This window comes from Helicoverpa zea, chromosome 15 (assembly GCF_022581195.2).
Source record: "Helicoverpa zea isolate HzStark_Cry1AcR chromosome 15, ilHelZeax1.1, whole genome shotgun sequence".
Lineage (NCBI taxonomy): Eukaryota > Metazoa > Arthropoda > Insecta > Lepidoptera > Noctuidae > Helicoverpa > Helicoverpa zea.
Window position 1 is genome coordinate 7,714,056 of NC_061466.1, and position 15,449 is coordinate 7,729,504.

Genomic DNA, 15,449 nt, shown 5'->3' on the forward strand with positions numbered 1-15,449 from the left:
ATGTTAGCAGTGCTTTCGATGGTTTCGAGAAATTATTGTACGGAGCGTAAATTATATTCTAACTGCCGAATTTTGCTTTGTAAAAAACAACGCGTAGGTATTAAACAATTATTAAATGTTGTCCTTTTAGTAAATAAATTACTTTTCCCCATATTACTCGTTTTAATTGTACCCCACCTGACCTGATATCATTATTTTCTGTAGTAACTGTTTAAAGAATCTGTTATTTTAATCTATCTGTAAACTCGTATGCTCTGCATCTATTCTATATCGACCCAGACCCAAAACAAGAAGAACTTACTTTTGTTTTTTTTTTTTTAATATCTTATGAAGCAATTTGTTCAACCTCAATAAAATTTTTCCTTATATATGTTAACACCAGTCACCTCTTCTTCTTCTTTTTTTTTTCTCTGTTCCCAAGTCATTTGAGGTCTGCACCGACCTCCGATATGTGCTTTTCTTCCATTTCTCTCTGTCAGACGTCATACCAACATCCACTTCCTTCTTAATCGTGCCTTCTTTCAGGCAATCAATCAATGTTTTCCCCGGTCTACCAATGCCTCTCCATATTTCCACATTCATACTTAACTTCTATCACACACTCTTTAACTTCTACCATTTATTAACTAGGTAAAGATGAAAAGTATTCTTGAAAATTGGCTGGAAAACCTATTTTCAGAAAAAAATCTGCTCTCTAATACCTCGCTATTAGATTGAGCTCATCACTACCGGGATCGTCCTTCGCACGGTTGATGTACAAGCAGCCCTTAACATACAAAAAAAAAATGCATTCCACTGAAACAAAATTTTGAGTAAGGTACCTATTCGTGGTGGGCTGCGGGATTGTTCGAAAGAGTTACCACGGCTCTGGAACATCAAGGGCTTATGAAGGAACATAGTTTGTTTTAGTCAGAAGGAGTCTGAATTTTCCTCACGCTGCACCCACAGAATAGCGAAATTTGGTGATTTCCCGTCAAAACCTTCCACTATAAAATGTTTGATTAACGAAATACCCAGCGTTAACGTGGGCGTGGTCATAACAAGTCAGGTTAGCTACCAGGTGTCCAATATAAACCTAGATAAACAGATATAGTATCTAGTCCAGATGATCATCGGGTTTTCCCCCAGATAAAAACAAGAACTAATCCGAAGATACGCTGTCTTTTTTATACTTTATCTACTGTAAGGGTGTGTTTATAACAAACAAACAAACAACTAGAGCTAGAACATGAGGATTCTTTCGCAGTGTTTTTGCATGTATTGTAGGCCTATCAAATGCTTTTGGTATATCAACAGACGCCAATATGCAAGGAAGCCAGTGATAATATTATTTTATTTTTGTTGATACCTGTTGAAACGACTTTCACCCAGAGATAACTCACGACCTTTTTCATACCTTTATTATTTACTTATCTAGTAATTACATAAAATCATTCTCATTTATCGATTATATCTTAATAGATAATGCAAGCTCCTTTCATATAAGAGCAAGATATTGCAAATGAAGTTAGTTATTAACAAAGTAGTATCGTAGACAAGATGCAGTGGGACCCGAAAGACAAAACATTTTTGATCACCGGCGGAGCTTCTGGTCTAGGAGCTGAATATGCTCAAGCTTTTCTCAACCATGGAGCAAAGGTATTTACTATTTACATACCACTTCCTTTTTCTGTTTATCTTTTTATCTAAATAATACTGGGTATCTGATCAACAATAAATGAAGAGAAAAACATTAATGCTGTTGTCACAAATAGGTTAAACAGACTTTTAAAGCGAACAATTTTTTTAAACATCATGGTTTACCTAAAGCCTTTAATGCAGATATTCCATCTGCTATACCTACCATAGACGTTGGCGATGACCATACAATCGTTCCCACCACGTCTATCCTAGAAACATAGGCATAATGGGGGGTGGCAAGAGGTGGCAGTTGCCACCCCAAAAGATTCTATGACAGTTCTTTGCCATCCCAAAATGTAGGTAAACAAAATATGAAGTATTGTCAAAAAATCTTGGTAAATTGCTTAAAAAACACTATTTCGACCCATTTTTGCAGGTAAACTCCTGGTATTCCACATCTTAGATTCTAAGTTTTTCTTTCTTAACTTTCCGGAGGGTCTGAGGCTTAGACTCTCCGGAAAGTTTAGCTACCTCAACTAAAATTGTGAAATTACGCCCATGCCTAGAAATAAGGGTTTTTGAAATTATAAAGAACCCTGTAGCATGCCCAATGAGTAAGAACAGCTTTGTATGTAGGGTAAATACGAAGGAGGAGTCCATAGAAGGGCCCAAAACCGAAAGGTCAAGCGGTTATTGTATGGGAAAAGTTCAGAAGTTTCCATAATTTTTCGACTCAAGTAGGTAGGTACTACTGCACTGGTAACAAAACATGATAATATTACAAATACGCGTGTGGCATAACATAATCGATTATTATCAGTTTTTTATTGTAGTCATCATTATTTACCTAACATGAATTACATCGTCATGGTTACATGACATTTTATTCGAATAATTGACGTAAATTAGCCAGAATGCAGGTGCAATTATTAGGTAATCATTAGGGATAAGTCTGGTAGCACCTAGTGATCACGTCGTGATCACGTTTGGGTAGTACATACCCACATACTACATGATGCCTTTTGGAAATAAGAGAGGACTCCAGAGACAGCCTCATGATGCATCTTCAGCAGACCTCGCCTCGTAACGGATCTTTAAAAATATAAAAGTAGGAAGTATTGTTGAGCTGATTCGATGAATATTCAGAAAAAACTGTATCCGTACTGTTCATATTTATTGCAGAAAGTGGCTATACTAGACATCGCGGTGGAGGTTGGCAAGGCTACGGCTGAGCGGCTGAACAAGAGTCACCCCGACAAGGCGGTGTTCATCAGCTGCGACGTGAGCAAGGAGGAGGACATAGCTGCCGCCTTCGCCGCGGCGCTCGCGCAGCTCAAGCAGATCGACGTCATCATCAACAACGCCGGCATCATGGTTGATGCGCCCAACACGTGGAGAACCGCTTGTGACGTTAATTGGGTACTTTCAGTTTTACTTCTTCCCTACATATTCATAAATTTTCGTGTGATTGGACGTGAAGGATATTAGAGGCTTAGCAGATCCACTTCTGAAATTCCCTTAAAAGCTATTCTCAGTTTTTGAACAGCTACACCAATGAAGGTAGAGTACATCTGAATGACCGTAATTTAAACCTGGTTGACGATTCCTGGCTTACCTCGAGGCAACTGCTCTCAAGCAAAAGATGTTGACACATTATCGGCTACCGAAGTTTTGTTAATACTATGGCATTATTTACTTCCAGCAAGGACTTATCTCTTTCACACTGAAAGGCATCAAGCATATGCGCAAAGACGAAGGTGGTGCCGGTGGAACAATAATCAACATTTCTTCTATAGCTTCTATAACCAAAAACCCGGCTTTGCCTATGTACTGTGCTTCGAAAATGGCTGTACTGCACTTTGGCCAATGCATAGCGGTGAGTGTAATAAATAATACCTAGAATAGAAAGAAAATAGTTATTCACAAGTGAGCAAAGTTGTTGTTTGCTGCGAATGCTGATTTTGAATTCCGAACAAGCGAAGGATTCTACTTATGGGGAGTACCTACACAATGCTCTCCCATTGTAAATAATGGAGTACCTACTTGGTCACAAAGAAAGGGGAGTAAATAAGGGAGGTACATAAGGGGAGGACATAAAGGAGTATTGTATAAGCGGTGTACTTAAGGCAGTATTTAGGGAGCATGTAAGGGAATTGCATAAGCAAGTAAAAGGAGAGTACATACGGGAGTAAAGTAAGAAATATGCTCCCCTATGGGAGAAAATAAGGGAAGTAGGTACTTAAGTGTCCACTACGATAAATCCACCACAGAGTTCTGAGCTTTTCCTCTTTCTGTTTCTAGATGGGTTCATTTTTCGACAACACCGGCGTCAGAGTGTTAACGATGTGCCCAGGAGCTACAGATACTCCTTTGCTGCATAATTTGGCGCAGAGGTCATATGATCCAAAACTCGGAAAAACTTTGGAAGCTGTTTTAGACGACTATGTATGCCAGAAGTGAGTGATATCTCAAAATTATTACCTTATCTAATACTAAAGTAACATTATTTTTTATAAAAGTAGGTACTGTTACTGTTTCAGCCTTTTTGTCGTCCCACTGCTGGGCACAGGCCTCCTCTCCCACGGAGAAAGATTGAGCATTAATCATTTTCATTTATAAAAATTATGATAATATATTTAGTCAAATAGTTTTTTCCCACCCGTGCTTATTTCAAGCAAGATGTTGCCTATGGCTTACCTATTTGAATACCTACCAGCGTAATATTGCAACGTATTTACATATATTTTAGCCGTGTAACGTGTATTTTATAGAGCAAACTATTATAAAAAGTGAATATTATAAAGAGTGTATAATGAGGTTAATGTTATTTTGTTTAACTTCAGAACGGAATCGGCAGTGGCGGCGGTTGTCCACATGTACAAAGTTGGCGCACCCGCCACGACTTGGGTGACCATGGATGACAAACCAGCTCGCGACATAACAGCTAGTATTGATAGCGCTTTTGATAGTTTCGAGAAATTATTGGCTTCTTAATAATGTAAAATAAAATATTAAACTTTATTAACTTTTATTTCTTTACCCATGTTTTATTCTGCCTATTACAAAGCAATGCTTCATACCCGTCTTTTCTTGCGAATGCAATACTGAAAAGACAGAAAAAAGTTGAACACAATCGCAGTAGAGGGGAACATCCTAGCTAGATAAGCAAATAGCATAACATATACCTGCAACTACATACATTGAACCGTTAATTGCGTTTACTACATACAACTCACCAATAAGAGGCTTTTTGTTTTAACCCGCCTTTACACATGTAGACAATACCTAGGCTCACTTTAAAAATCAAGAATTCAAGAATTGTGTATATGAACAAAAGAGGGATCTCAGGAATAGGGAAAATAAAGAAAGTATCAATAATATATTTTTATAGGTATAAAATTGACAAAATAAAAGACATGGTGCCAGTGGCGGATTTGCAAATTTGCCGCTAGTAGGCCATTCAATTTTTGCCGCCCCTACTGACTTTTGAAATTCAATACGTTAGTTTAATCCCGTTATTAGTATGATTGTAAACTTAATGATATTTCTGTCAGTTGCTAGATTATTTTTGCAACCCGCTATGCACTGAAGAGTTTAATGTTGACCTAACAACAGTGGCGTAGCGTGGCTATCCTCCACCCGGGGCAGGAGGCAATTTTGGCGCCACCAAGTTTTGGGTACAATTATGTATTGGCACATGCAGCCCTTAAAAGGTTGTGGGAATCTGGTTTTCAGGTTAACAATTATCATTAACAATACCACTACAACCGATAGGTAAACTGAACAGATTTTGATTTATATTTTAGTGCGCTCGCTGGCGCGATGATAGAGGAAATAAGTAAATGTAAATAGGCGCGAGCGAAGCGAGCGCGAAATTTTTATAGGTTATGGTTTGAAAAAATAATTGGAGCCAAAGGCGTCTCTTATGTAGCTTAAGCTTGTGTAGCCCTTGTGCATTCATTACCTAAGTGGCCCCTATGTATTGAAATATTGTGATTAATATGTATATCAAAGTGCTTAGAAAAGTTTATGAGTAACCCAAACTAACGAACTTAAATGTTAGTATAATAATTACCAATATAATGTACTATAACAATGTTTAAATTTAGTAAAAGATATTGATAGTGAACGTAGAAGACACATTCCATATATGTATAAGGAGCGCGAGTGAAGCGAGCGCGAAAATATTGTAGTCTAAGGCCTAAGGACACGAAATAAATTAAAACCACTGTAAATTAACAAAGCAAAGTCAAAAAGTAAGATATGCACAGAAATTAAGTGCAAGTGTATAAGAAGCCGCGAGCGAAGGGAGCGCGATTTTTTCCTTAGAGTTATTATGAAGTAAACATATCATAAAAAGCCAAACTGAACTAAAAGCCATAAGGGACATGCGCGAAAAAATTTTTTTTCGGAATTGAGTGCCTCAACAATTAAAGAACGATAAATTCAGGACATGGAGCCGCGAGCGCAGCGAGCGCGAATTTTTTTGGGGATGCAAAGGGTGAACCCGAAAATTGACAGGATATGACCAAAGCGGGCGGCTTTTTCTGAAATTCTGAATTATCTATTTTAAGTAAAAAATATGGTTTAATTTTGCCGCCCCCTAAATCGTGCGTCCCGGGGCATTTGCCATCTGACCCCCCCCCCCACGCTACAATACTGCCTAACAAGTTTATTCGACAGGCAAAACAAAACGGAGGTTTTACGCTTTAAAGCCCCCGACTTTAAAGCGTAAAACCTCTGTAAGTTTTAAACGGCTCAATCGATTTTCATCAGACATGTCTAAGAACACTCGCCCGTAAAACACCTGTAATACAAAAAAAAAACTAAATTGAAATCGGTTCATTCGTACGGTTGCTGTAATACCACAGACAGACAGACACGTCAAACTTATAACACCCCTCTTTTTGCGTCGGGGGTCAAAAACAGCAGCATGTAATAATCATAAGGTGGGGAAAGGCATGACTTAAAAATACCTTCACTATATGAACACAGACAAAATAATCAGTGGTCAGTAAACATTGTTTTTGTTAAATATTTTTTTTTACACTTAACAGTTTAAAAATAATACAAACAATTTCTATTGAAATATAACATCTTAACAATCAGTTAATGGTGACAGACAATATGGATTGTGTACACGTATAATTATTTAAAAAAATCTGATAAAAAATAAAAATTTGCTAAATTTGCCGCCCCTCTAAATCCGCCGCCCTAGGCACTGGCCTACTTGGCCTATTGGTAAATCCGCCACTGTATGGTGCTGTTAATACTTAACTTAATAATTAAAAATGTATAAAACTCTGTTTTACTGACTTCCCAAAAAAGAGGGGGTTCTTAATTCGGATGATAATGATAACTATTTTATAAAATAAAAAAGTGTGCAAGGTGCAACCTTGAACTTTTTTTTCGATTTTTTTTTTTGATCAAATCTATAAAAAAAAGTTTTTGACACGGTTTGAACTCCTAAATGAATGTCACGGAATGTCAGCTTCAGTTTGACATTGACGTTTACAATCCAAATGCTGTACAATACGTGGTTTTGCGGACTTGTTTTCAATTCTCATCTGAACAAATTATACTTTAAAGCGTCTTGTATCAATTCATTAATAACATTCAACAGTCTGCGGTTTCTTAATCATGGACGACCACAACAACGGGCTGGCGGAGAAAATAATAAAAGAGTTGAATCATGTTCTTGCAAATCCTGGATTGTAAATATTTACATATATTCGATTTGGCATAATTTCAACTGTATTTGTTGTAATGAGCTTGCGTGCTAACGTTGTGTGTGTTTTCAGGACTGAGTTCGACATTGTTCCTTTGGAATCAAATAAGAACAAATCGCCTGTGCTGTATGTTAATACATCTGTGGGATTGGAGTCTTGGTGTGTGAAGCATGTATACATGTACTGCTACAATGAACTGATCGTGGATTTCCTCACTAATCCAAAGCGAAGACTCAGCAGAATATCTAATCTTAACTTCAAACGGATAGCGCATTTGTTGAATACAACAATACTGTTGAATCCTGATATAAGTACTCTTTGGAACAAGAGGCGTGAGATGTTGGGGAAGAATTACTTGGAATGGTCGTCAGAATTACAATTCGCAAGGTTGGTCTTATCCAGGAAGCCTAAATGTAACGATGCTTTTGCTTATAGACGGTGGATCTTACAAGATTTCCTGAAAGGTATGTATTATTTGTAGTAAGAGATTTTAAGAAGATCCTGATAGCTGGCTTGGCATACACAAGTCTGATTTATATGTATATTTATAGAGTGTTAAAAATAAAAAATAAGCAAGTATAACATTAGTTTAGATCAGTGGTTCTTAACCTTTTAGTCATGAGGGACCACTTTACCAAAAGTTTGTCATGCCTGGGACCACCTCGTTGGTTTGCCTAATTTGAGGGTTCTTTGATAAAGAATACATGCACACTTTATAACAACACAATGTTTAGCATTTACAAAACGCAAGTACTGTATGCTTTTGTAGGTAAGTAAATGCTAAGAAAGACATACACATGCCCATGTAGGTACAAATGCGCGACCGAAGCTCGCACGTAATTTTTTTCGGACTTAAACATACTTAACTTTTGTTAAGTTTGTTTGTTGTAACATTTTTGTTTGTTGACATATTCAAATTTAGTTTCTAATAAGGGAGCGGGAAATTTTAATTCTTTTTTAAGATTCAGAACCAAAATTACGTAAAATGCAGCCCAAATGTACTTAACTTTTGTTTGTTGACAAATGTAAAAACGTGGGCACATAGTTCCTGAATACGCGAGCGAAGCGAGTGGGAAATTTTAATTACTTTTTAAGTAATTACGTAAAATGTAGCCCAACCATAACTTTTTGGACAAGTAAGATGGATAGTCAACGTAACGAAGCAAACCTTCCCGGACCACTTGGAATGCCTCCACGGACCACCGGTTAAGAACCACTGGTTTAGATGCAATATCAGTATAGGAATTCACAGTGGATAAAATAACTTGTTCTGATTTTGTTTTCTTTATAATGCTAAGAAACAAATTATTTAAGAGGTATGTTGTTTTCTTTCAAATAGTTATTTCATCATCATCATTTACGTTTTCAGGGGATGTGCAGCAACCTTACCAGTTGATAGATTCTGTACTAGTTGAAGAGCTTGATGTGTGCAACATGGCTGCGGACAAATGCCAGAATAATTATCACTGCTGGGACCATCGCAGGTGGCTACACAATATTTGCTGGAAATTGCAATTCGGTTTCAATTCCGCCCTCTTCTCCTTTACTGAATACCAATTTATCAAGGATTGGACCTCAAAACATGTGTCCGATCACAGTTGCTTTCACTACCGCCAGTTCTGCGTAAAAAAGCTTTACGAAGTAGACGAAAGGTGGACAGTATTTGAAAAAATGATACAAGTTGACTTACGAGAGAATTTGCAAAAGGTTGTTGAGGCTCATTTACGTAATGATGCAAGTGTGACGCCCAACAAGACGTTCAAGAAAACAATTGAAGATGATGACCTTATTGCCTTAGTGTTAGGTCACGGTCCCGGTACTTGCATATGCAAAAATACATCCAACACATGTCAAAAATTTGAAATCCTGTTCTATGAACTAGTGTCAAATGATGAGCTACTGAAATACTATAAATATCATGAGACTCTCTGGTATCACCGGCGGTTTGTAGTACACGAGATCTTAGAGACTATGTATGAGTATTTAGGAATAGAGAGGAAGAATGGAAAACTTGTTAAGAGGACTTTATCACCTGAGGAGATTGAACGCAGAGATACCTGTATAAATTGTGATAATGCTGAATTGAAGGAGCATCATAGTAAGGTTGAACAGCTAGAAGTTGGCTGGGTGTATAACTGTGAGCTATTCAAAGTCTTAGTAAAGCATGAGAAAGAGTTGATAAAAGATAGGCGAAGAGATTCAGACAAATATGCGGGTAGGCATGAAGACTACCTGAAGTATGTTGAGGGACTTGATAAGTACTTTTAAATAAAATATTTACCTGTATCAATGTACTCTGGCTGGTAACAATACATGACTGCAGTAGTTACTTGTTTATTCATTGCATATGAGCAAGTAATGATTAAACAATTTTAGCATTAAAATCACTTTTATCATAGAACAATCTAGTCAGTTACCACATAGGATAGTAAGTATGTTTATATATTTAAATATTATTTGAAATATAATCCAAAATGAATTAACAAGTTGTTTTACCAAAATGTTTGTATGAAAACTGTCTCAAGTTGTTAACAGCCTGAGTATAGTAGAAATGACTACATTTTTATAATATCACAATAAATGTAATTTAAAATAATTGCATTTTCGGGTATTTATTCAAAGCTAGTATTGTAGAAGAGTAGTATTTTTAATCAATTACAATAAATTCGATATACTATTTCCTTAGGGTAGTATGATGACTGGTTGCTAGGAGACGCTATGGTGCGCTCGAAGATATGTAGATCTCTTTTTAAGGTCTCTGCACACAGCGGGCGCGGTGCGGCGGGACGGGACGGTGACGTGACACAATGTACTAGATCGTCGCGTCTCGTCGCGTCGAGCGGGACGGCTCTGTGTGGCGGCCTCCGCAATATCTAGTACATTACAACTGCTCAGTGTCGCGTCGCCGTTCCGTCCCGCCGCGCCACGCCCGCTGTGTGCAGAGACCTTTAATATCTTGTCGTATGTGATGTTGTTTAGAACAACTAACATACAAACTTATTATACACTGCAGTTGAAATGTAAATAAAAGGGCAGGATTAGGTCGGGGGCCCTTTGTCGTTACGACGGTTTTAAGGTGACTAGTAGTAATGTAACTTAAAGATATGGCAATAAAGTTGAAATTTAATTTTAATGGTTTATAATTAAAAGGAAGGGAAGGTCGAAGGAAAGAGAGGAAGGGGTCGTCCAAGATATAGCTACATCAAGCAAATTAAAGAAAAGGTGAAGGTTGTGACGTATAAGGAAGTTCAGGAGTTGGCGCTAGATAGGTGTAAATGGAAGGAGCTGCACCGACAAGAGCTGGGCTCTTAAATTAATGATGATGATAATTAAAAGAGGCATGTCTGCTTTGAATGTTAGTATATATTTCAGCTGCAGTATGTATTAAGAAGGTATACCCACAATGAATTAAGTATATGTAAATATACACTGTAGTGTAATTTTATAATTCATAGACACTGAATAATCAATTGAAGGGTAATTGATTTGAAAACATGGACTGATGTTCAATAATATATTTCTAGTTTATAATAATTATTAATGGCTCTAATGTAATAAAATAATTAATTATGAAGTAGTGAATGCAATATTTATATCTACTTACATGTGCAATTTTCGATTAGAAGTATTTATTAACAACAATTTTACTCATGCATATTGGAATAAATGTAGTACATACTCATGTTTCTCAATGTAAAATGGGAGATACAAATAAACAGGTCTGCGGAGAGCTTCAAAACGGATCAGTACTTTATGTAGAACCTTTCATAGTATTTAGTGATGATGATGATGATGATGATGTCCTCCTAGCCGATTATCGGCTACGGCGGCTGTTCTCATGTAAGGAGATTAGCCAACTACGCAGGACATATTATAATGGACGAGCATTTGCGCAGACACAAGTGCACTCACTATTCCTTAACTCTCATAGTCCGATGGGACGGTAATCCGACACGACCGGAGAGAGATCAGGCGCAGGACCGACATTTACGTGCTCTCCGATGCACGGGTGTATCAATCACCAGCTTCCAGGCTCCGGGCTGCTTTGTGAAAGTCTTCTAAAACCCACAAAGCGATTTCGGCCCGACTCGGGAATCGAACCCGAGACCTCGTGCTCAGCAGCCGCACTTGCGACAGCTAGACCAACGAGGCAGTATTTAGTAGTTCTGTAACGACAATCATAAAATATAAATTCATTGAAAATTATAACTTTACAATTTTATACTATGCTTACATAATTACAACAGTAGCAGAACATTTATACAAATACATAAGTGTCTAACAACCCTTTATTTATAAAATTATCTATTATTAAAAAAGAGTACTATCGACGGAGACAAATTAGTAGGAAAGAAAGTCATGGATAAACTGAGATTGTTTGTAATTTGGTCAGTAATGTAAAACAACGCATGCTACAATCTATCTGTCCTGTATAGATTAGCTGTTTTGCGCTGTTTCATCCACGTTCCTACCTTATAACTTCTTTGAACCTACCTCGATAAATGTTGAACATTGAATAAAGTCCAATCAGACCAACATTTCCTGAGATCAGCACTAGCCTACAATCTTACAAAAAAAAAATATATTGCGACCCCTTCACACGCGGTTTTTTAGCCCCATGGTGAGCTATTTATTAGCTTGTGTTATGGGTGCTAAGAGAACTGATAAACTACATGTATTTCATGTATTAATACTTATAAATACATATTAAGACACCCAGATCATAACTAAAAAGCATGCTCATCACACCATTGTTGACCGTACCGGGAATTGAACCCGGGACCAAGAGTTCAGTTGTCCGGCATGGTGACCATTGCGCCAACGAGGTCGAATAACCGAAACAAAATTGAATACCTAACTGAAGAAATTCCAATCGAATAATATAATTTTGTGAATAAAGGGTAGATAAAGTACGTTATAATAATTAATTGCCAATATATTATACCTACGGATTACAGTTTTTTGTATAAGATGTGTGATGTACCAAATGTTTACCCTACATAAGCATTCAATAATGTGTGTTTTATAATAGATTGCAATAAAAAAGACACTTCTTACATTTCAATAAACATTATCACATTAAATTGTGTTTCTTATTTCGTAAAACATTTTTTTCTTTCTTATAAAATTTCGTTAGTCGTAATGACAGGATGGTCGCCCATCCACGGACCGGCCCGGTCAAGCCATGCTTTACCTTATGATCGATTAATCCGCGCGGCATTGACTTAGCTAAGGGCTCTTCATTACTAGCCTAAGAAAAATCGATGAGAACATATCGCTGTAATAAAATTTGATTTGACTGTAGTCTGGTACAAAATGTCAGAAATATATTAGGTAGTTACTGACGCTGAGGCGTGTATCTTCAGCTTACACCTTACCTTACCAAAAATTCCCTGTAATGATAAGTGTTTTTAAATAAATAAAAATTCAAATAAATTATAAATCGTTTCTGCCGGTTTACATATGTCGGGCATATCACCATCCGGGTGAGTCTATCAGATATATTATAAAATTTTAAATGTTTCTTATATTATAAAAAAAAGTCGTGGTGAAGCAATCTCTCGAGTATGAGGGAGTAGGTTCGATTCCAAGCCAGGCGAGTACCAATGCAACTTTTCTAAGTTTGCATGTACTTTCTAAATATATCTTGGACACCAACGGCTGATAAAAAGGTGAAGGAAAACATCTCGAGGAAACCTGGACTATATAGTCTGAAATCACCAACCCGCATTGAGCAAGCGTGGTGATTAATTCTCAATCCTTCTCCGTGTGAGAGGCGGCCTGTGCCCAGCAGAGGGACGATAAAAAGGCTGTAACTGTACTAGCTGTTATATTTAAAAATGTAAATAATATGTATATAAATGAATAAATGGAAACACGATCGTTTCTGTTACCACATGAAAGATGGCTATTTATAGAATCCACTCGTGCCGACATGTTAACCCGACTGCAATACGGCGATTGCTTCATTAGGCGCAAGTAGTGGCCAGTGCGAAGTAGTTCGTTTCTTTTGAAACATGGCCACCACCGGTCACTCAATTAAAGCGGGAATTGATCTACCCACGAGGTCTTAGTGATCCGTTGTATAATCTGTTCAGGAAACGAATCAGGATTTCAGAATTGTTTGTTGTTTACGTCTTTACCAAATTTATTTAATTTAATTCAAATAAATAATAAAACACTTCTCCTATATATAGTTGAGATGGCTATTTATAGAATTCAACTCGTGCCGACATGTTTTTTTTTTTTTTTTTTTTTTTTTTTTTTTTTTGTGAATGGCATCTCGCAGTTCAGCCTAGGAGGCTGTTTACTGCTTAACCGGACAAATCCCTGTGGATGCCTAGAGTTTAAGGCCTCCAGCCAGGGGCAAAAAAGCTTACAAACTAAGCGACTGCGCTAAGGGCACCCCCTGTGGGGTACGAGCCTCGGCTTAGGGCGTCGCTGACTACAGCAAAGGGACAGGCTGGATCATGATTTAAGGGGCGTTTTAACTTTAACGCTCAGCTACGCGGGCTGGCTAAGCAAGGGTCGGGGGGGAGTTTGACTTTCTACGCGTACGCGTACCTCGGCGGCGAGGTTTCGGAAGTTTCCGGATTTGTTTGTGTTTCCTGAGAGTGCTAGTGTCCCTACGGCTCTCTTGGAGCACTGTGATGGGGTCGTCAGGAAGGGTCAGGGTGTGTCTTGGCCGGCGGAGTTTACTCATCCGCGAAGGTTCGTATCGGACGGCCGATACGATCAATGGGTTGCGGTGCTTGACTGCACCGTCGAAGTGACGCTTGGTGAGGCGTTTGAGAAATTGCGCCACGGTAGGCACTTTAAGATCGACGTGTAACATTTCGTTACGAACGTAGAAGGGCGCACCGGTTATTCTACGGAAATACTTGTTCTGCAGGGTCTGCATTCTGTGAATGAAGCGGGGTTTTGCGTGGGCAAAGATGGCTCCCGCATACGTCATGATGGGACGGATCACACCTGTGTAAAGGCGCAGTTTAGCTTTAAGAGCTAACTTGCTTGACGCATTGGTCAGGAAGTAGAGGCGGCTCATAGCGAAGGCGGCTCTGCCGCGGGCCGCTTTGATGTGTGGAGCGAACGTGAGATGTTTATCTAGGATTACTCCTAGATATTTGGCTTGCTCTTTCCAAGGGATAGGCTTGCCGTTCATGGTGACAGGGGGGGGAGTGCCAGGCTTGTGGCGTGGTCTACTGAACAGCACCGCCTGGCTTTTGTCCGGGTTCACTTCGATTCTCCACTTCCTGAACCAGTCAGCTAAGTTGAACCCGACTGCAATACGGTAATTGCTTCATTAGGCGCAAGTAGTGGCCAGTGCGAAGTAGTTCGTTTCTTTTGAAAGATGGCCGCCGTTTTGCCTCAATTGAAGCGATAATTAATTTACCCAAGAGTTCATAGTGATCTGTTGGATGCTGTTTAGGAAATAAGTAAAGTTTTCGGCGTTGTTTGTTTTTTTTTTTTGTGAAAATGATTTCTTTCTCTATTGTTAATTAATTTTATTTCAAATAAAAAGTTTTTAGTATTTTACTTTTATACTATATTTATCACTGTATTACATATATAAACATGATTTTATGTGAATAGTAATTCACAAAAAATAATTCACTTATACCTTTTTAGGGGTCACTAAGATTTCGCTGTCCATCTGTCACTCTGCTGTACCTCATGACCGCGACAGTTGGTCACAGAAGATGCAATTATGTATGTTTCTTCATATCTTTTTAACATCAAATGGGTGAAAAGCAAAATAAATTATATATTTTAGGGACTATCAATTTTAACGATACACAATTTTATTCAAACAATTTATAACTACTATAAGTCGACAATCTTTATGCGACATATGTATTATACTTATCACTCAGCAAGAGCAAAGTTACAAAAACCTACATTAAAAAAAACATATAACATAACACCTCAACATTATTACTCACAGGTCAGTTGCACATAAAAACTCGCTAAAATGTACGGAAATGATCGCTGAAACGAAATCTGTTTAACGCTTGGCTACATTTTGTGCTCGTAGCACAGTTTTTGTGGGCGACGTCCGTAGCGCTACGCTTCGTAGCATTTCGTAGCCAACTTCTTGTA

General features: G+C 38.0%; 2 protein-coding genes across 2 annotated transcripts; both read left to right on the forward strand.

Annotated features, from left to right (window-relative positions):
• The first annotated feature begins 1,500 nt into the window (after positions 1–1,500).
• LOC124637156 (15-hydroxyprostaglandin dehydrogenase [NAD(+)]-like) lies at positions 1,501–4,641 on the forward strand. Its single transcript, XM_047173510.1, has 5 exons — positions 1,501–1,638; positions 2,803–3,039; positions 3,323–3,496; positions 3,922–4,076; positions 4,464–4,641. The coding sequence occupies exons 1-5, from the start codon at positions 1,540–1,542 to the stop codon at positions 4,612–4,614; spliced, it is 816 nt and encodes a 271-aa protein (XP_047029466.1). The 5' UTR covers positions 1,501–1,539; the 3' UTR covers positions 4,615–4,641.
• A 2,494-nt stretch (positions 4,642–7,135) lies between these two features.
• On the forward strand, positions 7,136–10,114 carry LOC124637115 (protein prenyltransferase alpha subunit repeat-containing protein 1). Its single transcript, XM_047173457.1, has 3 exons — positions 7,136–7,334; positions 7,422–7,813; positions 8,719–10,114. The coding sequence occupies exons 1-3, from the start codon at positions 7,261–7,263 to the stop codon at positions 9,615–9,617; spliced, it is 1,365 nt and encodes a 454-aa protein (XP_047029413.1). The 5' UTR covers positions 7,136–7,260; the 3' UTR covers positions 9,618–10,114.
• The last annotated feature ends 5,335 nt before the right edge of the window (positions 10,115–15,449 follow it).

Excerpts from the sequence above, each read along its gene's own strand:
- LOC124637156 (XM_047173510.1), top strand. The coding sequence starts at position 1,540 with ATGCAGTGGGACCCGAAAGACAAAACATTTTTGATCACCGGCGGAGCT. Across the intron at positions 3,040-3,322 it reads CCGCTTGTGACGTTAATTGG|CAAGGACTTATCTCTTTCAC; the intron begins GTACTTTCAGTT and ends ATTTACTTCCAG. Across the intron at positions 4,077-4,463 it reads GACGACTATGTATGCCAGAA|AACGGAATCGGCAGTGGCGG; the intron begins GTGAGTGATATC and ends GTTTAACTTCAG.
- LOC124637115 (XM_047173457.1), top strand. The coding sequence starts at position 7,261 with ATGGACGACCACAACAACGGGCTGGCGGAGAAAATAATAAAAGAGTTG. Across the intron at positions 7,335-7,421 it reads GTTCTTGCAAATCCTGGATT|GACTGAGTTCGACATTGTTC; the intron begins GTAAATATTTAC and ends GTGTGTTTTCAG. Across the intron at positions 7,814-8,718 it reads CTTACAAGATTTCCTGAAAG|GGGATGTGCAGCAACCTTAC; the intron begins GTATGTATTATT and ends TTACGTTTTCAG.